General features: G+C 44.3%; 7 protein-coding genes across 8 annotated transcripts; 4 read left to right on the forward strand and 3 right to left on the reverse strand.

Annotated features, from left to right (window-relative positions):
• The first annotated feature begins 95 nt into the window (after positions 1 to 95).
• LOC125765639 (nibrin) lies at positions 96 to 2,895 on the forward strand. Its single transcript, XM_049430986.1, has 3 exons — positions 96 to 215; positions 279 to 2,497; positions 2,592 to 2,895. Exons 1-3 carry the CDS (start codon positions 188 to 190, stop codon positions 2,658 to 2,660), a joined length of 2,316 nt encoding a protein of 771 aa, XP_049286943.1. The 5' UTR covers positions 96 to 187; the 3' UTR covers positions 2,661 to 2,895.
• A 24-nt stretch (positions 2,896 to 2,919) lies between these two features.
• LOC125765641 (uncharacterized) lies at positions 2,920 to 4,365 on the reverse strand. The gene is made up of 2 exons (XM_049430989.1): positions 4,087 to 4,365; positions 2,920 to 4,017 (listed from the first exon to the last, which is right to left on the reverse strand). Exons 1-2 carry the CDS (start codon positions 4,163 to 4,165, stop codon positions 2,939 to 2,941), a joined length of 1,158 nt encoding a protein of 385 aa, XP_049286946.1. The 5' UTR covers positions 4,166 to 4,365; the 3' UTR covers positions 2,920 to 2,938.
• Positions 4,366 to 4,375: 10 nt separating this feature from the next.
• Positions 4,376 to 5,835, forward strand: LOC125765640 (26S proteasome regulatory subunit 4). The gene has a single exon (XM_049430987.1). It carries the CDS (start codon positions 4,468 to 4,470, stop codon positions 5,782 to 5,784), a length of 1,317 nt encoding a protein of 438 aa, XP_049286944.1. The 5' UTR covers positions 4,376 to 4,467; the 3' UTR covers positions 5,785 to 5,835.
• A 1,096-nt stretch (positions 5,836 to 6,931) lies between these two features.
• On the reverse strand, positions 6,932 to 8,477 carry LOC125774664 (26S proteasome regulatory subunit 4). The gene has a single exon (XM_049444802.1). The coding sequence runs from the start codon at positions 8,359 to 8,361 to the stop codon at positions 7,045 to 7,047; it is 1,317 nt and encodes a 438-aa protein (XP_049300759.1). The 5' UTR covers positions 8,362 to 8,477; the 3' UTR covers positions 6,932 to 7,044.
• Positions 8,478 to 9,486: 1,009 nt separating this feature from the next.
• On the forward strand, positions 9,487 to 10,214 carry LOC125766034 (probable 28S ribosomal protein S6, mitochondrial). Its single transcript, XM_049431612.1, has 2 exons — positions 9,487 to 9,626; positions 9,702 to 10,214. The coding sequence occupies exons 1-2, from the start codon at positions 9,582 to 9,584 to the stop codon at positions 10,107 to 10,109; spliced, it is 453 nt and encodes a 150-aa protein (XP_049287569.1). The 5' UTR covers positions 9,487 to 9,581; the 3' UTR covers positions 10,110 to 10,214.
• Positions 10,215 to 10,316: 102 nt separating this feature from the next.
• Positions 10,317 to 15,071, reverse strand: LOC125766033 (myb-binding protein 1A). The gene is made up of 2 exons (XM_049431611.1): positions 14,539 to 15,071; positions 10,317 to 14,451 (listed from the first exon to the last, which is right to left on the reverse strand). Exons 1-2 carry the CDS (start codon positions 14,731 to 14,733, stop codon positions 10,624 to 10,626), a joined length of 4,023 nt encoding a protein of 1,340 aa, XP_049287568.1. The 5' UTR covers positions 14,734 to 15,071; the 3' UTR covers positions 10,317 to 10,623.
• Positions 15,072 to 15,643: 572 nt separating this feature from the next.
• LOC125763810 (eukaryotic translation initiation factor 4H-like) lies at positions 15,644 to 21,981 on the forward strand. 2 transcript variants are annotated; one of them, XM_049427348.1, is made up of 4 exons: positions 15,644 to 15,730; positions 16,682 to 16,978; positions 17,286 to 17,566; positions 18,654 to 21,981. In XM_049427348.1, exons 1-4 carry the CDS (start codon positions 15,699 to 15,701, stop codon positions 19,160 to 19,162), a joined length of 1,119 nt encoding a protein of 372 aa, XP_049283305.1. In that variant the 5' UTR covers positions 15,644 to 15,698; the 3' UTR covers positions 19,163 to 21,981. The 2 variants fall into 2 exon arrangements, with proteins under 2 accessions (XP_049283305.1, XP_049283306.1); XM_049427349.1 differs by having other exon boundaries at positions 17,286 to 17,485.
• The last annotated feature ends 284 nt before the right edge of the window (positions 21,982 to 22,265 follow it).

Genomic DNA, 22,265 nt, shown 5'->3' on the forward strand with positions numbered 1-22,265 from the left:
CATTTCTTTCTTTTCTTGAAAAAGAACATTGCTATGAAATTCAACTTATACCTAGTGAAAACCCCTGTCTAGCCAAACGTCACACATGTCAAACGAAAAAACGAATAACAATGAGCATTACAATTGTTTACAACAAAAAGAACCGCTCCATAACTTAGCCCTTCCAAGTAAATACCAGTGTATAAAAATGTGGTACTTAACAAATAATAAAACACGTAAGTACTTGTACTAATCGTAAAGTTTTATGAATCACCTAACGAAGTAACTGATAATTCTAGAACACGTCTACTACCTGGTAACGCAATCCGCCGGTCATACGGTGGGCCGTACAGGGACGGATCTGATAATAACCGGTGATGACTCGATCAGTCGCAACCATGCAATGTTGCAACCGACCAAACACGTACTGAATCTAACCGATACAGGATCACGATACGGATCGTACGTTAATGAAAATATTGCCAAAACGGTCGCTATTTCAAGAGATCAAGCTACGCCATTGCAAGCCGGTGACACGATACGGTTCGGTCGATGTGGAAGTATCTGGCAGGTAGGAAAAGTGGATTTCCGGTGCCTTACCTCAACGCTGATCATGGATGAAAAGCTGAAAACAATATTGCAAAAAATAGGAGCCGAACTGGTGCCCAATTACACTGCCGGCCTGACGCACCTGATAATGCCCACCATTACCATCACTACCAAATTCCTACAATGCTTGGTCGGTCAGGTACCGATCGTTCAGCCAGAATATTTTCAAACCATCGACAGGGATTGTATCGGTCAAGGTAAAGCACTGCCAGCGGTAAAAGATTTTTTACCGACATGCACCGAACCCTACATTAGAAATGAACCACAGCTCTTCTGCCGTAATCCTGCTCGAAGTGATCTTTTCAAGGGGAAAGAATTCATCTTTCTGAACACGGCTCAGCTTGGACAGTTTGAAAACATTGTCAAACTTGCCGGTGGTGTTTGTCTGTGTGCACAACGTGAGAAAATAGCTAAATCTCGCTTTCTTAAGCCGAATGTTATTACAATTAAGCTTAAATCGTGCGGCTCTTCGCAGTCCCAATCGTTCGACACACTGTCTCAGTATTTAACTTCACGCGGACGTCGGATGGTGCCGGATCTGGAAATTGGATTAGCGCTCATATTCTGCTCGACGGAAAAGTACTGCAATCCGGAGTACAATTTTGCTTTCAATATCGAGGAACATCACAACTCGATGGAAAGTGGTGAAATGTTGGCCAAAAACACGGAACAACAGACCGAGAATACGGATGCGAAGGGTACAAATGTGGCGGAAGTGAACACCATCCCAGAAACGGAACCACCCCAGACCGAATCTAAACAACAAAACACTATTGCAAGTAACCAAACAACAAATAGTAACGTTAAAAGTATGGCCACCCGTTCTACTGCGTCATTTTTGGTCCCAAAAGCCGTATCCCCAAAGGGAACGGTACCTGTTGAACGGCGCAAATCAAAACGAATGCAAGAAGCGCTAACGGATAAGAGCGAAACAGTTGACCACGAAGTGGGCAGCCTGCCGAAGCGTCCGCGTAGAACTGACACACCGATGGAAAGTGTGAGCTATTCGCCAGTGGTAGATTCAAAGCTCACCGAATCCGAGCGTGAAGGCAGTGAATTGCATATCCCTGAAACGCAACCCTCATCCAGTTCGGGTCTATCGCAAGCTTTGGAAGCTCGTGGCTTCCGTGGCGTCAATCGCCATTCGATGGAGGTGGGATCGAATCGAGTGGATAAGCAACCAGCCAAAAATCGATGTGCCGTCAATCTGAATCAAAACTTGGACGATGACGATTTGCTGATATTCGATGACTTGGCACCTCCGAAGAAACCGCGCATGGAGAAGACCAATGATACAGCATCCACATTGAAAAACAGTAGTACATCTAGCACAACGAGATCATCGCAGGTGGTACGGAATAATAAAAACACTCCTGTCGAGGAAGAGAATTTATTCTCCTTCGATGAACTACCCACCCGACAGCAGGGACGCACTGCAAGTCAACGTAAAGCGAGCAAAACTACCGCCACACTGGATACAGTTAACAATAATGTATCGAAAAGTCCAACCGTATCACCAGACGCTTCATTGTCCCGTCCGGTAGGGGTACAAAATCGAAGCACCAGCAACGATTCGACGCTGCACAGTCATCGAGAGTTTATTAAACCCATTCAACTATCCACGAACGGGTGGCTATCCTCGACGTTGTGTGGCTTGAAGAAAGTGGACGAGGGCGATGTAGAAAAATCTTTCAACGAGATGAAAATTAAATCGGAACCGCTGGACGATGCTGACGATCCGTACGGGTTGCAGAAGGACTGCAAAAAGTGGAACAAAAGCATGGAGAATGCGATTCCGGTGCGGGAAGTAAGCATGAAGCTAGTCGCTCATCGACCGATCGATGTAAGCGGGCAGGAAGTTTCATGTATTGCGCCCGATGGTGGAAAGAACTTCAAAGCGTTTGTGAAGGTAAGTTTAGATTCTTTTAAATGGTATGGCATGGCTAGAGAAATGCCAATGGACAATCGTTTATGTTGGTTTGGTTTTTGTTTTTTTCTTTCAGAAACGCAATTACCCGGTGCAGCGGATCATACTTTCAACAAAGTCTGTTTGTATACAGAGAGAAAATTAGTGGACATGAAGCTGATTGGTTTTGGGTGATTTTATAGAAGCGTTGAGCTGGCCAGCTACATTCGCTTCTAGTGCAAGTAATCACTTGTTATAGAGCCACTTTTGCATTTCAACCTTTCCTTACATTAAGTTATTCTACTATTTTGCATCAACATTTATCAGATACCCAAAAGTGTAATCTTTAATAATGTTACAATTGATTGATATTAAATAATGTTACACTGTTAAAAAGCAAATGTTTAGCATAGGATTAAATTCATTTTATTTTAAACAACCGAATCACGCATCCATGCTAATCAACTGTTGTAACTGTTCCTTAAAGAACTTTACAAACTCAGCGGACGATAGTTGCTTAAAGTTCATCATTAACCGCACATTAAAGTCCCCAAAGTCGGTCTCCGAAATGCCGTGCGTCAACGCCTCCGCTGGACAGTCCGTTCGTTTTTTACGCTCCTGTATGATAAACTGTTGCACGTGAAACTTGGAGCGTATGTGGTTCAACTGGCTGATATCGAAGTGCTGCGCAACAGTCCTTTCCGCCCTCTCTACCAGCTCACCAGTATCAGAACGTAAGCTTTGCATTAGCATCACCTTCGGTACGGAACTAAACGAGCTTAGTTGATGCCTACTGGGCATTTCAGTTGGGTTCGTTTCTCGTGGTGGTAAATAGTCTTCCTCATCTTTTGTGTGATGCTGAAGAATGTTGAAAATGTTCGAATTTTCCGCAAGGTTTAGTTCCACGTTTGTGTCACCAGTGCACAGAATTTCACGATCATACTCCTCCCCGAGCCAGGTTGCTAAATTAGCGGGAAGCTCGTAACCCTTTGGTAGCCATTTCTGCTTGGTTTCGGGAAGAATAAGCAGTGCCGGATACAGCTCATTGTAAAACTCCACCGTACTTTTACAGACAGCACGGGCATACAGCCACAGGTCACCCACCTGTCCCAGGAACATGGTGTACATGTGGTACAGGAAGCCTATCGCTATTTGCTTCAGATGATAGCGGGCGGCTTCCTTGGTAAGATACACGACACGTAGCAGCACCTTACTAAGTCCCTGCATTTTCACGAGCAGATGCTCCAGGTTGGAACGTACCGGAAGATTTACCTCCAGCTCGATGTAGCTCGACTCTGGGAGGAAACCATGGAAATCCATTATAATGCGCACCAAATCCATATTTTTCATGCGTAGCAGCATTTGATTGAGTCGACGCATGATTTGAAATCCGTGCATGTTGCGCAGACGGTTCTTCCAGTAGTTGCAGAAGCGAGATTGATATGCCGCTGCTTTTTCGAAGCTGCCAAGCGTTGAGTAATATTTTAACATGTTTTTGCTCGTTTCGGCAAGGGCAGAAATGTCTGTAATGGAATACAAACAAATAAGAGATTCTTTTTTGAGGGGGGCAAGCTAAGCGTAAATTCAGTTACCTTTCTTGATGTGTTTTGATTTGACCGGGGCATTTAGAACTACTGGTGGAGCTAAATTTCGCTGATTCCATAGAGCCATGTTGAAAGAGAAAGAGCTGAAATTCCCGTTTATTATCAAACGAAATTGTCTGCCGGCTAGTAAGGATGCGCCAAATCAATGTGCAAAGAGGTAAACAAATAACATGTGCGTCCAATTGGCGTATTTCACTGTCATTTGACGAAAGGCTTGATATTTAACGAAACACCAAACGAAATCAACGAAACTTTTCGTTGACATCTGTCAGCATTATTTTGTCTGGTCATCGCATTCATTGTTGTTGTTCGGAAAGCGGAGAACGGTATAACGCAGCATTTTGCAAAACTTTCCTTTATCCTTGCGACATGGGACAAAACCAATCCGCGGGCAGTGGGGGCGATAAGAAGGACGATAAGGATAAGAAGAAAAAGTACGAACCACCGATACCGACGAGGGTAGGTAAAAAGAAGCGCAAGGCAAAGGGACCCGATGCGGCCCTTAAGCTGCCCCAGGTTACTCCACATACGCGCTGCCGGTTGAAGCTGCTGAAGCTGGAGCGCATCAAGGACTATCTGCTGATGGAGGAGGAGTTCATCCGCAACCAGGAAAGACTGAAACCACAGGAGGAAAAGATCGAGGAAGAGCGCTCCAAGGTGGACGATCTGCGAGGGTCCCCAATGTCGGTCGGAACATTGGAGGAGATAATCGACGATAATCACGCTATCGTGTCAACGTCCGTCGGTAGCGAACACTATGTCAGCATCCTGTCCTTCGTGGACAAGGACCAATTGGAACCGGGCTGTTCGGTGCTGCTAAACCACAAGGTACACGCCGTGGTTGGAGTGCTCGGAGACGACACTGACCCGATGGTGACGGTGATGAAACTGGAGAAGGCACCACAAGAAACCTACGCCGATATTGGAGGATTGGACACACAGATTCAGGAGATCAAAGAATCGGTCGAGTTACCTCTCACGCATCCGGAGTACTACGAAGAAATGGGCATCAAACCTCCGAAGGGTGTGATCCTGTACGGTCCACCTGGAACGGGCAAAACGTTGCTAGCGAAGGCAGTAGCCAACCAGACATCTGCCACGTTCCTGCGAGTCGTAGGATCGGAACTGATACAGAAATATCTCGGCGACGGTCCGAAGCTGGTGCGCGAACTTTTCCGCGTAGCCGAGGAACATGCGCCATCGATCGTGTTCATCGACGAAATCGACGCCGTAGGAACGAAACGTTACGATTCAAACTCGGGAGGCGAACGGGAGATTCAACGTACCATGCTGGAACTGCTAAATCAGCTGGATGGATTCGACTCACGCGGTGATGTGAAAGTAATAATGGCCACGAATCGTATCGAAACGCTCGATCCTGCACTCATCCGTCCGGGTCGTATTGATCGAAAGATTGAATTCCCGTTGCCGGATGAAAAGACGAAGCGTCGCATCTTCAACATCCACACAGCCCGCATGACATTGGCCGAGGACGTGAATCTTTCGGAGTTGATCATGGCAAAGGATGATTTGTCGGGTGCGGACATTAAGGCGATCTGCACGGAGGCGGGCTTGATGGCACTGCGGGAACGTCGAATGAAGGTGACCAACGAGGACTTTAAAAAGTCGAAGGAAAGTGTGTTGTACCGCAAGAAGGAGGGCACGCCAGAGGGACTTTATATGTAAAAAGAGCAATTGCAGATCTTAAATAAACCAACAGCGTTTTCGAAACTGATTCTCAACTTTTTGTAGAGTATTTCTTTGTGTAATACTTTCTTATAACATTTATAGCTTAACTAGCTTACCCGGCAAACCTAGCTTTGCCCTTAAACATGCGTTTTGTAATTAAAGCAAACATTTTTAGTGTTCAATCTTGATTCGTGTGGTATTATTAGAGTGGCGATTAGAGAATATCGTTGATTATTTAAAAATTCTTGAATTATAACCATTCTTAATCCAAATGATATTCCCAATCAAAGCAATTTTTCTTCTTTTTTTGTGACTTTTCTTCTTCTTTTATGCTATTTCAGAAGGCATTTCAGGCTTTCTTTGACGATTGGGATTTAATACCATGTCCTTCCGTGTAAGGCGCCGATTCCACATGTACCACTGAGCCGCAAATCACAAAATTGCATTTTATAATTATTCCAACACTTGCTTTTTATTTACTTATCACTCATTTTACGTTTTATTAAATAAAATTGCACAAACAAATCGTCACGTGTACCTACTTTGATTGATTTATTTGTAACAACTTTTTTGTTTCAGTAGTGTTCAACATTATTCGTGTTGAAAAAAATTCTATGCCTACTTGATAACTCCCGTAGGAAAAACAGAAAAGAACTCATAATATTGACCAGAGGCCACCTAGCGAAATGAAAAGTAGCGGTAAACCTATTCTCATACCTAACGAACGTTTAGCGAAAATTTCATACAAATCGGTTCAGCCGTTTCGGAGGAGTTTGCACACTAACACCGCGACACGAGAATTTTATATATATAGATTATCTTTACTTACCGCTTCATTGCTTTTATGACGAAATAACATTAACGGGTGTGGTGTTTGGAGGCCTCTGGCCAACAATGATTATAAGATGAAGACAGGATGTGAGTTCTATTGGAAAATCTGAGGGAGGAACAGTAACGGATTTATACTTCTGAGGACCTTCAACGGGAAAGCAAACGCCCTTTGGAATGCTTGGATTGAAAAAAGTACATTTGTAAAAACGTGGCCGGTTAGTCCGCATCAAACCCGACACTCTGGCGAGAAATCAACCATTTTGAAATATATTTAGATACGTTAACAAACGAAAAAAAAAGTATACCACACATGTCCATACTTTCACGAGATACATGACTGATTTCTTTTATTTTAATTTTCACAATTTATTAGAATACCTACGCAAATACAATTGCTGTGTGGCAGCCACTGTACGTGCGTTTGCTTTACATGTACAAACCCTCCGGCGTGCCCTCCTTCTTGCGGTACAATACACTCTCCTTCGACTTTTTAAAGTCCTCGTTGGTCACCTTCATTCGACGTTCCCGCAGTGCCATCAATCCCGCCTCCGTGCAGATCGCCTTAATATCCGCACCCGACAAATCATCCTTTGCCATGATCAACTCCGAAAGATTCACGTCCTCGGCCAATGTCATGCGGGCTGTGTGGATGTTGAAGATGCGCCGCTTCGTCTTTTCATCCGGCAACGGGAATTCAATCTTTCGATCAATACGACCCGGACGGATGAGTGCAGGATCGAGGGTTTCGATTCGATTCGTGGCCATTATTACTTTCACATCACCGCGTGAGTCGAATCCATCCAGCTGATTTAGCAGTTCCAGCATGGTACGTTGAATCTCCCGTTCGCCTCCCGAGTTTGAATCGTAACGTTTCGTTCCTACGGCGTCGATTTCGTCGATGAACACGATCGATGGCGCATGTTCCTCCGCTACACGGAACAGTTCGCGCACCAGCTTCGGACCGTCCCCGAGATATTTCTGTATCAGTTCCGATCCTACGACTCGCAGGAACGTGGCGGATGTCTGGTTGGCTACTGCCTTCGCTAGCAACGTTTTGCCCGTTCCAGGTGGACCGTAAAGGATCACACCCTTCGGAGGTTTGATGCCCATTTCTTCGTAGTACTCCGGATGCGTGAGAGGTAACTCGACCGATTCTTTGATCTCCTGAATCTGTGTGTCCAATCCTCCAATATCGGCGTACGTTTCTTGTGGTGCCTTCTCCAGTTTCATCACCGTAACCATTGGGTCTGTGTCGTCTCCGAGCACTCCGACCACGGCGTGTACCTTGTGGTTTAGCAGCACCGAACAGCCCGGTTCCAATTGGTCCTTGTCCACGAAGGACAGGATGCTGACATAATGTTCGCTACCGACGGACGTTGACACGATAGCGTGATTATCGTCGATTATCTCCTCCAATGTTCCGACCGACATCGGGGACCCTCGCAGATCGTCCACCTTGGAGCGCTCTTCCTCGATCTTTTCCTCCTGTGGTTTCAGTCTTTCCTGGTTGCGGATGAACTCCTCCTCCATCAGCAGATAGTCCTTGATGCGCTCCAGCTTCAGCAGCTTCAACCGGCAGCGCGTATGTGGAGTAACCTGGGGCAGCTTAAGGGCCGCATCGGGTCCCTTTGCCTTGCGCTTCTTTTTACCTACCCTCGTCGGGATCGGTGGTTCGTACTTTTTCTTCTTATCCTTATCGTCCTTCTTATCGCCCCCACTGCCCGCGGATTGGTTTTGTCCCATTTCGGAAAGCTCTTTTCACTGCTTCAATTGGCGAACAAATAATATTTTGCGGACAAGAAACTACAAAACACAGGCGAACGAACGATTCCGGAATGACAAATCAAAAAACACTTTTCAACACAAAAGAGAGTAGACCTGCTTCAAGCAAGCTTGAGTTTAATTGTTTAAAACTGCAACACGATATTAACTTTTTCCTGTTTACTAAAGCTATTAATGTTTTTATATCATTTTAATTAAATGGCTTGTTTGAATCATTTAACAGACATACGTTGATGAACATAATCTAATTTTAAATTTGATTTGTGGATGGATAAAACATTTTAATCCAGTTTCAGCTCAACCTAGAACTCAACCTAGGATTGACAATCGAATTCTGTTCGCGAGGGAAATACAGTAATTACCCGAGATACGCGGATGATGCGTTCCAGAGAAATCCGCGTATCTCGAAAATCCGCGTATCTCGAATACTGGATGACATGTAGTTTATACCTCCTATTCAGGGATCCAATGTGTGCGCAAGAAGAAAAGGTATTTTTTAAAAACACAAAACAGACCGTTATTTAATCATATTTAACACGTTCAACGATTTAAGATATACGGCCTGGCCGTTGTTAGGTGAAATAAAAAAACACGTTCAACGCCGTGTCAAAAAATGCAACAAATCTACGGCGATGAATGTGTTTAACATAATTTTCAATAACATTTTATTCATTATGCATGGAACGAAAAATTATTTTATTGATGTAATAAAAGTTTACAAAAAACTAAATTCATAAAGGAACGAATAAAATATAACTATAAAAGATAAAGTATAAAGTATAAGTTATAAACTCCACTTTCTGTCAAATTTTAAAAACCGCGTATCTCCGAATCCGCGTATGTCGAGAACCGCGTAACTCGGATATTTACTGTACAATCATCATTGCAACGATCTTTTTGAATTTTGTGACCAATATAGAAACTGTTTGTGGTAATTTATAGTACTAAAAACTGTTTTAAATAGTTTACACAATAAATTATTTTATATTACAATTTGTTTCATTTAAATTATTATTCGATTTGTAAACTCACTGTTCCAAATGAAATAAACAAAGTGAGATGATTTCTCACTGCTTCTCACGTGTGTCAAACTCACATGGCAATGTTGTTTTGAGTTGGTTGTGATTGAATAACACCGGTGTCGATCTGTATATCCTTTGAACGGTCCTATTTTGCACGCGATGCCTACCTACGAGCTATCAGTTATTTTACGACAAATGTCTAGAGTAAGCTCACTGTGAAGAAAAGAGAAACAACCCGAGCCGGCAACGGTTAACTGTACATTTCCTAACTATTTCCAGCCCGACATGGTTGCAACACTGAAACGGACCGCGACAGCGATCTTCGACAAAGGCGGCATAATCCGTAAGTTGGATAATTTGGGTACTAAACCGCTACCATTCAAAACCAGTGCGCATGGTGTTGTCCATCGGACGGGTTCATACTTTGTGTTTAAATTCGACACACCACCGGCCGCAATCGATGACCTGGACGAAGAGTACGGGCGTGATGTTGACATCGTGCGGAAGCGTATCTACCGGGCGGATGTTTCGGCACAGGAAGAAATCACCTGCACGTTACACGACGAGATGCTACCACCGGCGTACCGCCAGGACGTACAGAAGATGATCGCGACGGCCGAACGAAACAAAACCAAAAAGGTGTTCCAGTACAACACGGGACTAGATTACTATCCTTTCCAGAAGTGAAGCGTCGACTAGGGAAAGGGAACGTGTGGGACTGGTCCGTGAAAGTTTCACTATTTCTATTCTCAATGTTTAGTAATATAATATGCTGTTAAATAGGTTCAAAAAGGGAATGCGATCTTGCTTATCTTGAAAGAAAAAGCATATTAGTAATTATAAACAATTCGAGTTGTTTTAGTTTTCATCAATTGAAATATTTACACACAGTCGTTTAAAGTGGGAAACCATCCAATTATGGCATTGAATTTATTTCGTAAATCAAGTTCTAACTTTAGATATGAGTTACCCTCGTACAAGGTAAATGCAGTTGGTACAACGCACCGTCCACGTTTCACATTCTTGAACAATAATCGTTCGGAAAAGAATGAAGACACTGCACAAAAATAAGAAAACGCGAACAATTATCGAGTAGCTTGATATTTAATAATGTTCACTTACAAAAAAAAGAAGGGAAACCTAACTTGTACGCGACTTATCACACGCACTTGGGTGTGAGCTGTGCCATTTTACGCTCGCTTCATTCGAACACTTTTGTCTTAGCAAACGAAAAATCTTCCAACCCTTCGGAGGCAGCCAGCAAGCGGATCTCCTTTCGCCGTCGTTTTTCGTTCTTCGATGATGCTTCGGCTGCGGTACCATTCGCTTGTTTGTTCTTCTTTCGCTTTCGCTTACTTCCTGTGTCCTCGGATGTGTTGGTCACATCATCGGGTGTATCAACCATTTCCTGATCATCTCCACCATTCTGCAGCTTCACTGCCACGCTGCCGTTTGCATCGTTCTTTCGCTTTCGTTTTTTAGATTTCGTTAGGTCGTGATGCTCCTCTTCTTCCGCACTTCCATTCATACCTTGCCCATTCATCAGTGGAGTCGTACCATCCTCTTCCCCGTTAACTGTTCCCTCTGATATTGATTTCCGTTTTTTCGCATTACCCTTCTTCGCGGTATTCACAGCGTTGGGTGTTTCTACACTGGCACCATTGGTACCGTTTTCCTTCACTGCCGGTAGCCCTTCATTGCCGATCGGCTTTAGTTTCAATCGATTACAAAACTGCCGATACGTGGTCATCGTTTGAGAGTTAATGACAAATTGACGCATCGATTGTACTTGTGCACCGATCTTGTCCCAGTTGAGCAGCGGTTGCTTTTTGTCCACTTTCTTGCTAACAACGGTGGACGAAAGATTTTGTACCTCATTCAGTACCAGCAGTAACTCGTACAATTCGTTCTGTCCAATCGAACGATCACCACCGGCAACTGCTGTCTCCAGCTCTGTCACGTACGGTGCGAGAGAGTCACTGCAGATGGTGCGTAATGCGGCAGTCGATCGTGGCTGGTCCGAGTTTATCAATCGTCGATTGCGTAGCAGCTCCCGCACCAACTGAAGCGTCTGTATTCGACGAATGGCGCGTACCGTGTTCATCTTTAGTCCACCATTCACCAACGTATCCACCAGATGCCAGGCACCAGACCACTGCATCCGGAACAAACTTTGAAATACCCCGAACGCAAGCGATGGATTGCGGTTGGTAATGAACTCCGCCAGCAGCTCACCAAATATTTTCTCCACCGCATTCGTTTCACCCTCCGCCTGCTTCACCAGCACCTGGCTACAGATGACGATAAACTGGCAGGCCTTCAGCAGATACTGGTTGCGCTCCGGGAAGGCAACCCCTTTGGCGACCTTTTCGATCAGATCACGCAGTATCTGCTCGAGCTGCTCGAACCGCACGCTCTCGGCATCCCGCTTGAACTTCTTGATGCGGATCAGCGTGTTGAAGATTTGCTTGTACCGGTTCAGAATAGCACCATACTTTGACTTCTCGCGCAATCCCACCGGTAGCATCTCGAAAATGTACAGCATCAGCTCGAGACACAGCAGCATGTCGGGCTCGTGCTTGAGATACGCATCGATTAGATCGAGCACCCGCATCCGGAAGTGTGTCAGCACGGTGTCCATCTGCTTCTCGACCTTCGTTGGACCCTTTCGTTTGCGGGATGGTTTCGACTTTCGGAACGCCCGGAAAGCGGCCGCCAGTGCTTCATCCATACGACGACCCTGCTCCTCATCCAATTCGTCCAAATCAATTGATTCGGTGTCGGTTTCTGGATTCGCATTACCCAGTGCCGTCTGTAATGCTTGCCGCATATTGTCGGTAATGTTTTCCTCTTCCTCTTCATCCCCCATTAGCTCATCGTCATCATCATCTTCCTCGTCCTCATCTTCCGGTTTCTCCTTTTCGTCGTCATTATTCGCTAGCTCCATTTCTTCCTCACTTTCCGATGCCGAATCGCTCTTCTCTTCATCCACTTCCTCCGCTTCACTTTCATGCTCATCGTCGCCGTTCACCGTCAGCGGATTCGATTTATCCTTCAGGTTGATCACCGATAGGATTTGATTCAACGCGGGTAGCGTTATCTCATTCGAAAGATGCGGAAACAGATGACCAACTACCTTGCGCAACAAGTGCGAATTTTGCGACAGAAGGTTCAGGAACAGATCCACCACCACCTCGATCCATTCCGGTTCGGCCGGTTCTAGTTCGATCGTAGGATCAGTGGACTTTCTTCTGTTGCCATTCACTTTTGCTCCCCCGTTACTACTTTGACGACGTTGTTTCATCTTCTCGTCGATGCGCTTCATCACACACTCTAGCTCGATGATCGAACTGCAGGCCACATCCGGATCATTGAACAGATGCAACCCCATCTGCATCAGCAGAATGTGAAACACCGTATCGCATTGCGTGGCTCCAGGAGTGGACGGTTGCTTTTTGCTTTGCTTCTTGTTTGTCGGTTCGGCCGCAACCGTGGCAAACATCTTGTGCCAACAGTTCATCTGCTCGTCCGTTAGCGTGCTCCGCAGCGATTTGATACCGTGCGTTCGTAAAACTTCATCCACATAGCGCACCGTAGCGAGTAAAAAGGCTCGTTCACTGGACAGTTTAGCATGATGATGCTCGAGTGAATGGAAAAACATTCCGCGCATCGTGGTGGACAGCTCGGATGAAATTGCTTCATCGTGTTTGGCACTTTTCAGCACAGTCACTCCATCTTTCGAGTAGAATACACCGAGTGTAAGGAAAAACCGTACCATCTCCTGGTGCCATGCGTCTGTATGCTCTTTGTTGTCACCCGCATCCGCCGTTAGCTGACGGAGAGACAATATTCGCTGCAGGACTTGGGCCGCGTACGATCTTTCTCCGTTCGTGCTTATCGACTCATCCAGCACGAACGTCTGCAGTTCGCCTGCAATAGTGCGCAAGCTTTCCGCGGACAGTGTAGCGAGCAAATTGCTTGACAGCTTACAGTTGGCATACTTATCGATCAGAACACTTCCCGGTGCATTCGTCAACCGGCGGAACGTGGCGAGCCGCACATTCTCGTCCTTTATCTTCGGGAAGCATGCGAGCAACGCTGTACACACTTCTTGGTAAAGAGCAAGCACATCTTCACTGTGCTTGGAACGATTCTTAAGATTGTTTACCAGAAACTTAACAAACGTCGGGTGCAGCACCTCCAGTACCAGAGAGTAATCTTCCATTCGCCCGAGGATCGAGATCACCGTGCGCAGCACAATTACATCACGAAGCATCGGTTTGGCGTTTTTCTCTTGCTCCAGCACTGGGACAATCGCGTCCCGCCAGAACGGTACCATCGTATTCTGCTTGTTTAGCTGCTCCAGCATGCATTCAAAAAAGGGATGATTAATCCCCATAGTACTTCCAATTCCAAACAGCAACTCGGCCAGAAACGCAAAATTGTTCTCATCCAGCAACTTTGGAACACCGAAGTTGCGCTCGAAATATTTGCTATTGATCAGCTTCTTGTGTGGTCCGATGGACAGCTGCAGTAGGAAGAAAATCGAATCTATCGTGTGGTTTTCCTTCGGCACATTCAGCAGCGGTTCAAAGATGGGCCAAAACACGCTGGAAAACATGGCTGCACTCAGCCGATTAGCGAGCTCGTTCAGATACGCATACACCAACGGGGTGAGCATTTGGTACATGTTTTGCTGCAACGTTTTAAGCACGGTTTGCAGCTCCATCTCGGACGCATTATCGATCAGGCCAGATTTAATGATTGCTCCACAAACGAGAATCTTGCCGATGCGTAGTTCGAGTCGAATTTTTTGCTTTTGATTTTCATCGTCTTCACCTTCGGATTCGGTTAGCTCTGATTTGACCAAACTAAACAGTTCCGTAACGCTTGGATACTCTTCTTCTGTGGTCTTGAGCCGCTCCAGCAGCCCGACCAGTGCTGTAAAGAACCCCACACGCGAGACGTTTTGCGTGGAACCAACGCCACGTATTAAACGTTTCAGGGCGTACGCAGTTTCGGCCGTTTTCTGCAAATATTAAAACAACAGACGCAGGTAAGCGAAAAGGACCATCGACGAATTCCGGATTCCCCCGAAGCGGCCCCCATAACTTACCGGAACAACTGTTTCTACGTCCACACCACTGGTGCCGTTCTGTTGGTTGTGTTTTCGGTCCTGGCAAAGAAACGCCACCAAATTACAAGCACCCTCCACACGCACGCCATCATCTTCGCTGACGAAGTGCTTGAAGTAACCGAACACGGCTTTGTCCATCAGCATGCCAGCCTTACGGCCGGGTTGCTCCTTCATGGTTGCTACAAAACACACACAAACACTAATTCAATTTTGTCACTGCGCCGAACGTATATGGGGTTTAACGGCGATGATTTTAACTTGGACAAAACGAAAAATTACACAATATTTGCGAATACGATACACACCGGGCATTCGACGATAATGTAGAAAACCATGTGCTAGCTTGAACAGCTTTTTTTTATTCCCGAACTGTCAGCTATTCATGCATTCGGAAACAATAATCGAAATTCGAACTAACCTCGACAGCACACAACACACACATGCTCACTATATTTGACAACGTGCAAAGGGATATTTTTGTTTCGAATAGGGCCGCATGAAGGGAAATTTATGCCCTACCAGTACAGGGTGTTAGGTAAAGATTTTAAATTAATAATAATTTTCTCAAACGGTATACATACCTATGTAGCGGCAGAGAACTCAGATCATTCATTGGTAATATCGCAAAACACATTTTATGATCAGGAAAGGGCAATATAAACGTTTTATGCCAATGTATATCGTCCCTCTGTTACATTCAACGTTCAGAAAAGGGAAGGGGAAAAAGGAAAAGGAAAAATGTAAAAATCAACACCACTAAAATAGATATTCTTTAATAAACGAGCTTAACTCAAATTACTGTAGTTGGAACATTATAAAGACATACCGTTTCCTAAAATCAGTGTTTTTACTTTGTTTTTAAAATTGTATTGTTCCATCTTTATGGAAACTCGTATTCCTTTGGCAAATATGTTGAAATTTTGATGAATAGACAGGATGGTCCCTTATTTAAATCAGCTACATTCATTTCATCGATTCATATGCCTTTGTTGGGAAAATAAAAATTAAAACGGAAAGCGCAAATTCATCAACCACCGTGCGATGGACTCGCAGTTTGACACACGCAATATGACAGCGAAAACGGACGGGGATTTTCTATACTCGCGACACCACGCGCCTGCCTTAATCGCAAATATAATATGGCAGGCAGAGGTACACACGATAATAATAGGTAAATGAAACGAGCTCTTTTTCACGGTTCAACTATCCAGATTTGTGCGCGAACGGTCGCAATTTGCAGCCAAAGGTTGTGGCCATGCGTTGCAGCAGAAATGTCGTTTCGTGGCTGGCCGCGGTCAGCGTGGCAAGTGAAGCTAATCGGTACACCGACCGACCGCTTTCTTCGCACAACCAAACTCGTGGTGGTGCTGTCTGCCTGACTTGCTTGAGCCCGGGAGGGTTGCGCCAGTGGGCGAGTGTGGATGGTGGTGTAATGCTGACGAAAAGCCGAAAGCCGATTGGAGCGGAAAGGAAAGAAGTTCAAGTGTCCTGAAATGTGTCTGAAAAGTGTGTACTAATTGTATCGAAAGGCAACTCCATGCCTATTGGCTTAACCCTACTCATCCAATCGTGCAGCGAATGTTTTGTTTGTGTGTTTTTGGGCAAGGCAACTATACATGCGCATATAAAGGCAACACACAGACGCATACACATACACATACATAGATGTGCCGCGTGATAGTCCTGCGAAAACGGAATGCCACGGAGTGCGTTGATAAATACAGGTACCGTTCCGGTCCGAGGTATATAGCCACACGAAAACGAACAACGGTTGTCAAAAAGAGCTACACCAGCCGGAAGTCAGTGCGACGGCATCGGCGGTGCGGCTAAAAACAAAATATATTACTGACTATAAATAGCAACCATCATCATGGTCATCATGCCGGGTACCGCCGTTGCACCAATACCAGTGAAGTTACAGGACGCAAGCACAACGTTTCCCGGATGCTAGGATCTCTCGGCGGCATTATCATTTTGGAGCGGCAGCTTTACTGTACCATCGCTTCATATTAGTTTCTGCTACTGTGATACCTAGCAACGAGTGATTTCTTTCCCTTTGGTGACTTTTTCTGTATTTACACTAAATCCTCCTTCTTCTCCTCTTCTCTCTGTCTCCGTCTAGATATGGAGAGCGGCCCCGTAAACCGCTACCGACGGAACCACCGTTCCTTGCGTACGTTGGTAACCTTCCGAATGGAATCGTGCAGGGCGATATTAACTCTATTTTCAAAGGATTTGCGGTAAAGAGCGTGCGTCTCGTGAAGGACAAGGAAACGGACGCATTCAAAGGCTTCTGCTATGTTGAGTTTGATACCCTCGAAGACTTGGAAAAGGTGCTCATGCTTGACCGTATGATTGTGCTGAACGAACGACCGGAACCGCTGCGAATTGATGTGGCCGAGCAGAAGAAAAATGATCGGTATGTGTTGAATAGAAAGTGTTCTTTTAAAAAAAGAATCAACTTCACACGTTACGTCATAGCGTAACGAGTGTAGGGACATAAGATCTGTAATCGATATCATTTTAATCTGTTTGCAAGCAGTTGATAACACATTGTGCCACCTGTGCACATGTGCTTACAACTGCTCTGTGTTATTTGCACAATCTGCACATGTTTCATTTTCAATCACCTTCTCCATTACACGCTCCTTTCTTATATTATGCTCCGGATGTAATTGATCGTCTTATTGAACAAGTATTTTTTCTTTCCTTTTCCATCCCAACAGCGGAGGTTTTAACAGGCGAGGTGGTCAACAGAACCGCGGTGGACCCGGTGGTCCCGGCAGTGGTGGTGGTGGTGGTGGCGGCGGCGGTAGCTACAACCGTGGCGGGCCTAATCAGATGAATAATCGGCCGATCAGCAGTGGTGGTGGTGGCGGTGGCGGCAGCGGAAGTGGTGGTGGTGGTGGTGGTAGCGGCAGTGGTGGTATGGATAGACATTATAGTAACGATTACTCCCGAAACGATTACGATAGAAACCGCGGTGGACGTCCGAATAACTACAATGGTAAAGATCGAGCATCACCGGTTGTGTGCTGATCATATCATATATTCTTGCTGTTGTTCTCCGTAGCCATTGCAGTTCCCTTTTCTGCATGATTATAGTAGCTTTGTGTAGTTGTCTGTCGCTTTGCAGCATTGTACGAAATTAATAGGATCGGAATAGGCAACTAATCGTAACGTACCGAGGGTTCATCATTCGAGCCCCTTTTTCTTTCCACTTAGCACTGGCGTATGCATTGAAAAAATGGACTGATTTGAGTTCCCTGTCATCTAGTGGCTGTATTCAGCATTGTAAATATCAAACCTGTATTAAAAAAGGCAGGTGAATCAGTATTACATTGTGAGCCACTTCTTGGTTCCCGGTTAAAGTCGGTCTGATATCTATTATATATTCTCCTATCTGGAGAAAAGTCAGAAAATGGCATTCAGACGTCGTCTAGAACTTTTAAGGGGAAAATTTCAAACGGAGGATCTAATCCAATAATTTAAAATGTCATGAAAACCCCTGGGTAGTCTGTGCTAAAGTTCTGACAGATTTTAGCTGAATTCGTTTTCTTCAATTATCGTAATTTGTTGTTTTTTTTCTTATCAAATATTCGTTCATTTAAACTCAATCAATTCCTTTTAATGCATACGTTAGCGCAATACACTCTCTAATCATTCGGCGGCGTAGAAAGTCCATTGTAAAGCTCTCATTGTGCACTTTGTCCACGGAATGTTTGTATACATATGCATCCCCAAACATGTTTTAAACGTGTCACTCTGTTTTTCTAAGTCCTTCTTAACAATTATTTTCTTTCTACATATTTATGCGAATGAGTTATTTGCACTTTATCTTCTCACACGAAACGTGTTAAAGGTTCCGGCTTTAATTGACCTACAATAAAGAGAAAATGCCGAACCGCCAAACGAATGATTGGGAGATGGATGTACGGTAGCACAGAAAAATGAATTTGGATTAGTATATTCGTTGCACTGGTGATTTCTATATTTAATCCGTTTCCGTAATGCTTCCCTCAAGAGCAGATTCTGATAGTTGACAAATGGGTAATATATTTCGTTCTTTTTTTTGTTGATGCCTCCATCAATAGACCGCGCACCAAATCGAGGGAGGTACGGAAACTTTGGCGATGATCGTGACGGTGGTGGCCGGGATGAATGGAATCGTGATCACGATCGGGATGGACGCGGTGGTGGTGGTGGTGGTGGTGGCGGCGGAGGCGGCGGTCGCTACAACGATCGCGACAACTACGGTCGCAATGATGGCGATAGGTACGGCAATTTCGGTCGTAATAATCAATACCGCGACAATGATCGAAGAAAAGACGCTCCACCATCGCATTACCCGCCACCCTCCAACCCCAATCTCAACATGGAGGAGCGGCCCCGGTTGAAGCTGGCACCGCGCTCCACGAATGCACCGCTGAATGCGCTGGCAGAAACGAAGCAAGCGGCCGCCATCTTCGGTAATGCGCGGCCACGCGAAGAGAAGCTCAGTACGGATACTGCGCGAAAGCACGCCAACAGTGTTGGCAGCGAGGGTAGCAGTGCGGACGGTGCCGGTGGCAGTGCATCCTCCGCTACGGTGGCAGATAATTAAGAAACAAAGCAAACAACAATTATCGAGAACACACAGAACTAATACATACACACACACACACACATACATACATGCGCACTATCAAGATATGAGATATGCTGATTAGGTTGATATAAAGTTATGATGTACGATGGCGGCTCCTATTGTGTATATGTTCACTTGCTCTTCGCCCTCGGTAAATGCAAGCAAGGAATGTCAAAGTTTTTTTTCCCGTGTGCGATTTTCTTCTATTTCGCACGCTCTATACACAGCACCTACTCCCGGATTCTAGTATACAGTACAGAAAGACATCGGACCAGGACAGCCACACCGGTGCGGAGTAGAATAACCGTTTGAAGAGGCACCAACTAGGAAGGAGAAACATCCCCTTCCCACTTAATCGGTATACTACAACTACCCTTAGGGGAAGTTAAGGGAAGGCACGGACCTTGCTATTTGTGGCCTGCGTGTATGTGTGCGTGTGTGTGTGTGCGTTTGTCGTATTTTAGTCTTTTTTTTTCCTTCTTGTTTCTAAGTATAGAAAAATTGACGCTAACCACCACCACACACTGTTTTTTGGAATGCGTTATCAATTTTCGTTTGTTTACTTCTTCTGTATTGTAAAGTTCCGGCTTTGTGTACACTTCCTGATTGTTGTGTATGTATAAAATGTATCCTTATTACTACTACTACTACTACTACTACTTCTGCTATTACCCACTTCCTACAGTATGTAATGTGTTGCGTTTTTTTTAATTGCTTGAACACTCACTCACGTAAAATGTAGTTTCGTTGTCTTACTATAATTATTGCAGGGAATGCTAAACAGTTTTGTCTAGGATAAATAAATAGGTTCTCTCGGGCTTACACGATTCAACTAATCAGGATATGGTCACGCCTGCCATATAATGGCTTACAAGACTTATTTTCACACGCGAAACATGGGAAACTCATTGTGGTACGCTGGGTCGGATCCAGATGTGATCCAGAAGCACGATCCTAAAAGTGTGTCTACTGTATCGCCATGTCTGCTGTACAGCGATCTAAACGATCGCCAAAGCGCGATACCCTGGGACTGATCGCCATGGGTGGATTTGTCCAATTTTCATTTTTAAACGACTGATAGTGCGAGTTTAATCATCGCCTCGATCATTACGTGATTTCCATTTCTATCTCAATTACTCGGGGAAAGTTTTTACTTCTGTTATGGATGCATAAACCTGGATGGAAATGAAATAGATACACAGGGAGGGAAAGGGTGAAATGGGGCAATACTCATATGAAAAAAAAGAAAAATAGATTCTTTCGGGGGTCATATGCAGCATGGGACGCGACATGGAGGGACAAAATTTACAGCAGCTGCGTTGATTTTCTGGACATCTTTACACTTCGCACACTTTACATCGTTTGTACGATAAGATAGTGAAAAGGATGCAGAAACGTTTAATTAGTAACGGAATGTCTCAATACTTTGAAAAAAGAAAATGTAGTTTTAATTGGTCTTTATACTATGTTTTTACTACAAATTGTAAAGTGAATTCTCTTTGTATTTCATTGTACAGTTCGAAAAGTTTTATTTTGTATTGATGTACGCCAGGAAATGTGCCCGGCATAAGTTTTCTAGATAAGTCATGGTAGTATACAAATCTGAAAAGTGTTAAAAAGCGCGCCAAGTGTAAAAATGTTGGGAAAATCAATTGTCCGAAATCTACTGTGTATGTGTAAGCGACTGAAATCGTATGGATGCGGATGCTGATTAATATAGACCATGCTTTTCCAATTCACTTCCATCAAAGTCCTGCCCTGGGGAGTTTGATGTTCATATGATAAAAGCCACAGGCGAAACGAAGGAAGTATTACAACACACAACAGATAAGAATGTTACTTGTTTAGAGATGGAAGCAGCAGTGAACAATACACATGCAAAGTGGATGAAAAAAGTGAAAGCAAAAAACAGCAAAAGGAGCATTCGAGCTAAATCATCTCGCGTCTGGTCAGAGAAATCATAACTACCCCTACACCAACAAAACGCATCAATAATTGTCAAGCAAAAGTAAAAAGAAAAAAGAAAAAGAAAACCGTGTAAGGAAGGGATGCTAACATTGAGGAGACACGGACATAAAATAGTTAAAGAAAAATAATTTATAGCCATTTGATTTGTAAGCTTTTTTCTACGATTTAATAACTAGCATCCAAAATGAGGACACTGGATACAAATTACAAATAATACTGATAATAACAATACACAATACAATTTATGATACGCTAAATGATGGTAACGGACTTAAAAAAAACACACACACACAATATACAGCGCCCGTCACGTGTGCGTCCCAACCGAGGCCCACTGGACAGGTATTTCACGTGCAAGTAGCTCCACATCCTGAGCGAATGGGAAAGATGAATGAAAACAAAACAAAATATATTAAAAGAAAAAAAAACAAAACAAAACAAACACACAATTGTGTAATGTAATGATTTTGCAAATAATTATTGTACGTACGGAGGAGAACATACGCAAGAAGCTTAAGGATACACCAACACTGTAAACTTTAGAGAACCAACAAGTACGATACAAATGGAGTTTATACAACCGTGTATCATGCAAATGGGAAGGACACACTTTTTGCTGTATGTATTTTGTTTCTTTTTTTATACTTCTGTTCGTAATTGGGCACGTAAAAGGCGAAACAAAACAAAAACTCCCTCACACGTACACACACACACCCACACACAAACAAATGGAGCTTAGAGAAGATGGAGCTTTAGCGTGTGTTTTACGTTACACCAAACACGTGCTAACACACGTGGTTTGGTTTTGAATCTGTTTTGCTTTGAAAGCAAACAGACATTGGCAAAGAAATTAACTCCCGTACAAGAGAGAAAGAGAGAGAAAAAGGAAGGAGAACGAAAAAAGCAATTAAACGTTACTAATTACTACCGCGAATATGTAATACGTCGAATCGGTGGGCAGACAAAACTAAGCTGACGCGGGGGGGGGGGACAGAAATTAGCAAATCAGGAACAAAATCTCAACTTGAGGACGGTTCCAACATTGTTAATAGTGCGCGGGGCCCACACCCTCCAAAAAACACCCTCCGGGGCTGTGTTTCGAGATAGTTGA

This window comes from Anopheles funestus, chromosome 2RL (assembly GCF_943734845.2).
Source record: "Anopheles funestus chromosome 2RL, idAnoFuneDA-416_04, whole genome shotgun sequence".
Classification (NCBI taxonomy): domain Eukaryota; kingdom Metazoa; phylum Arthropoda; class Insecta; order Diptera; family Culicidae; genus Anopheles; species Anopheles funestus.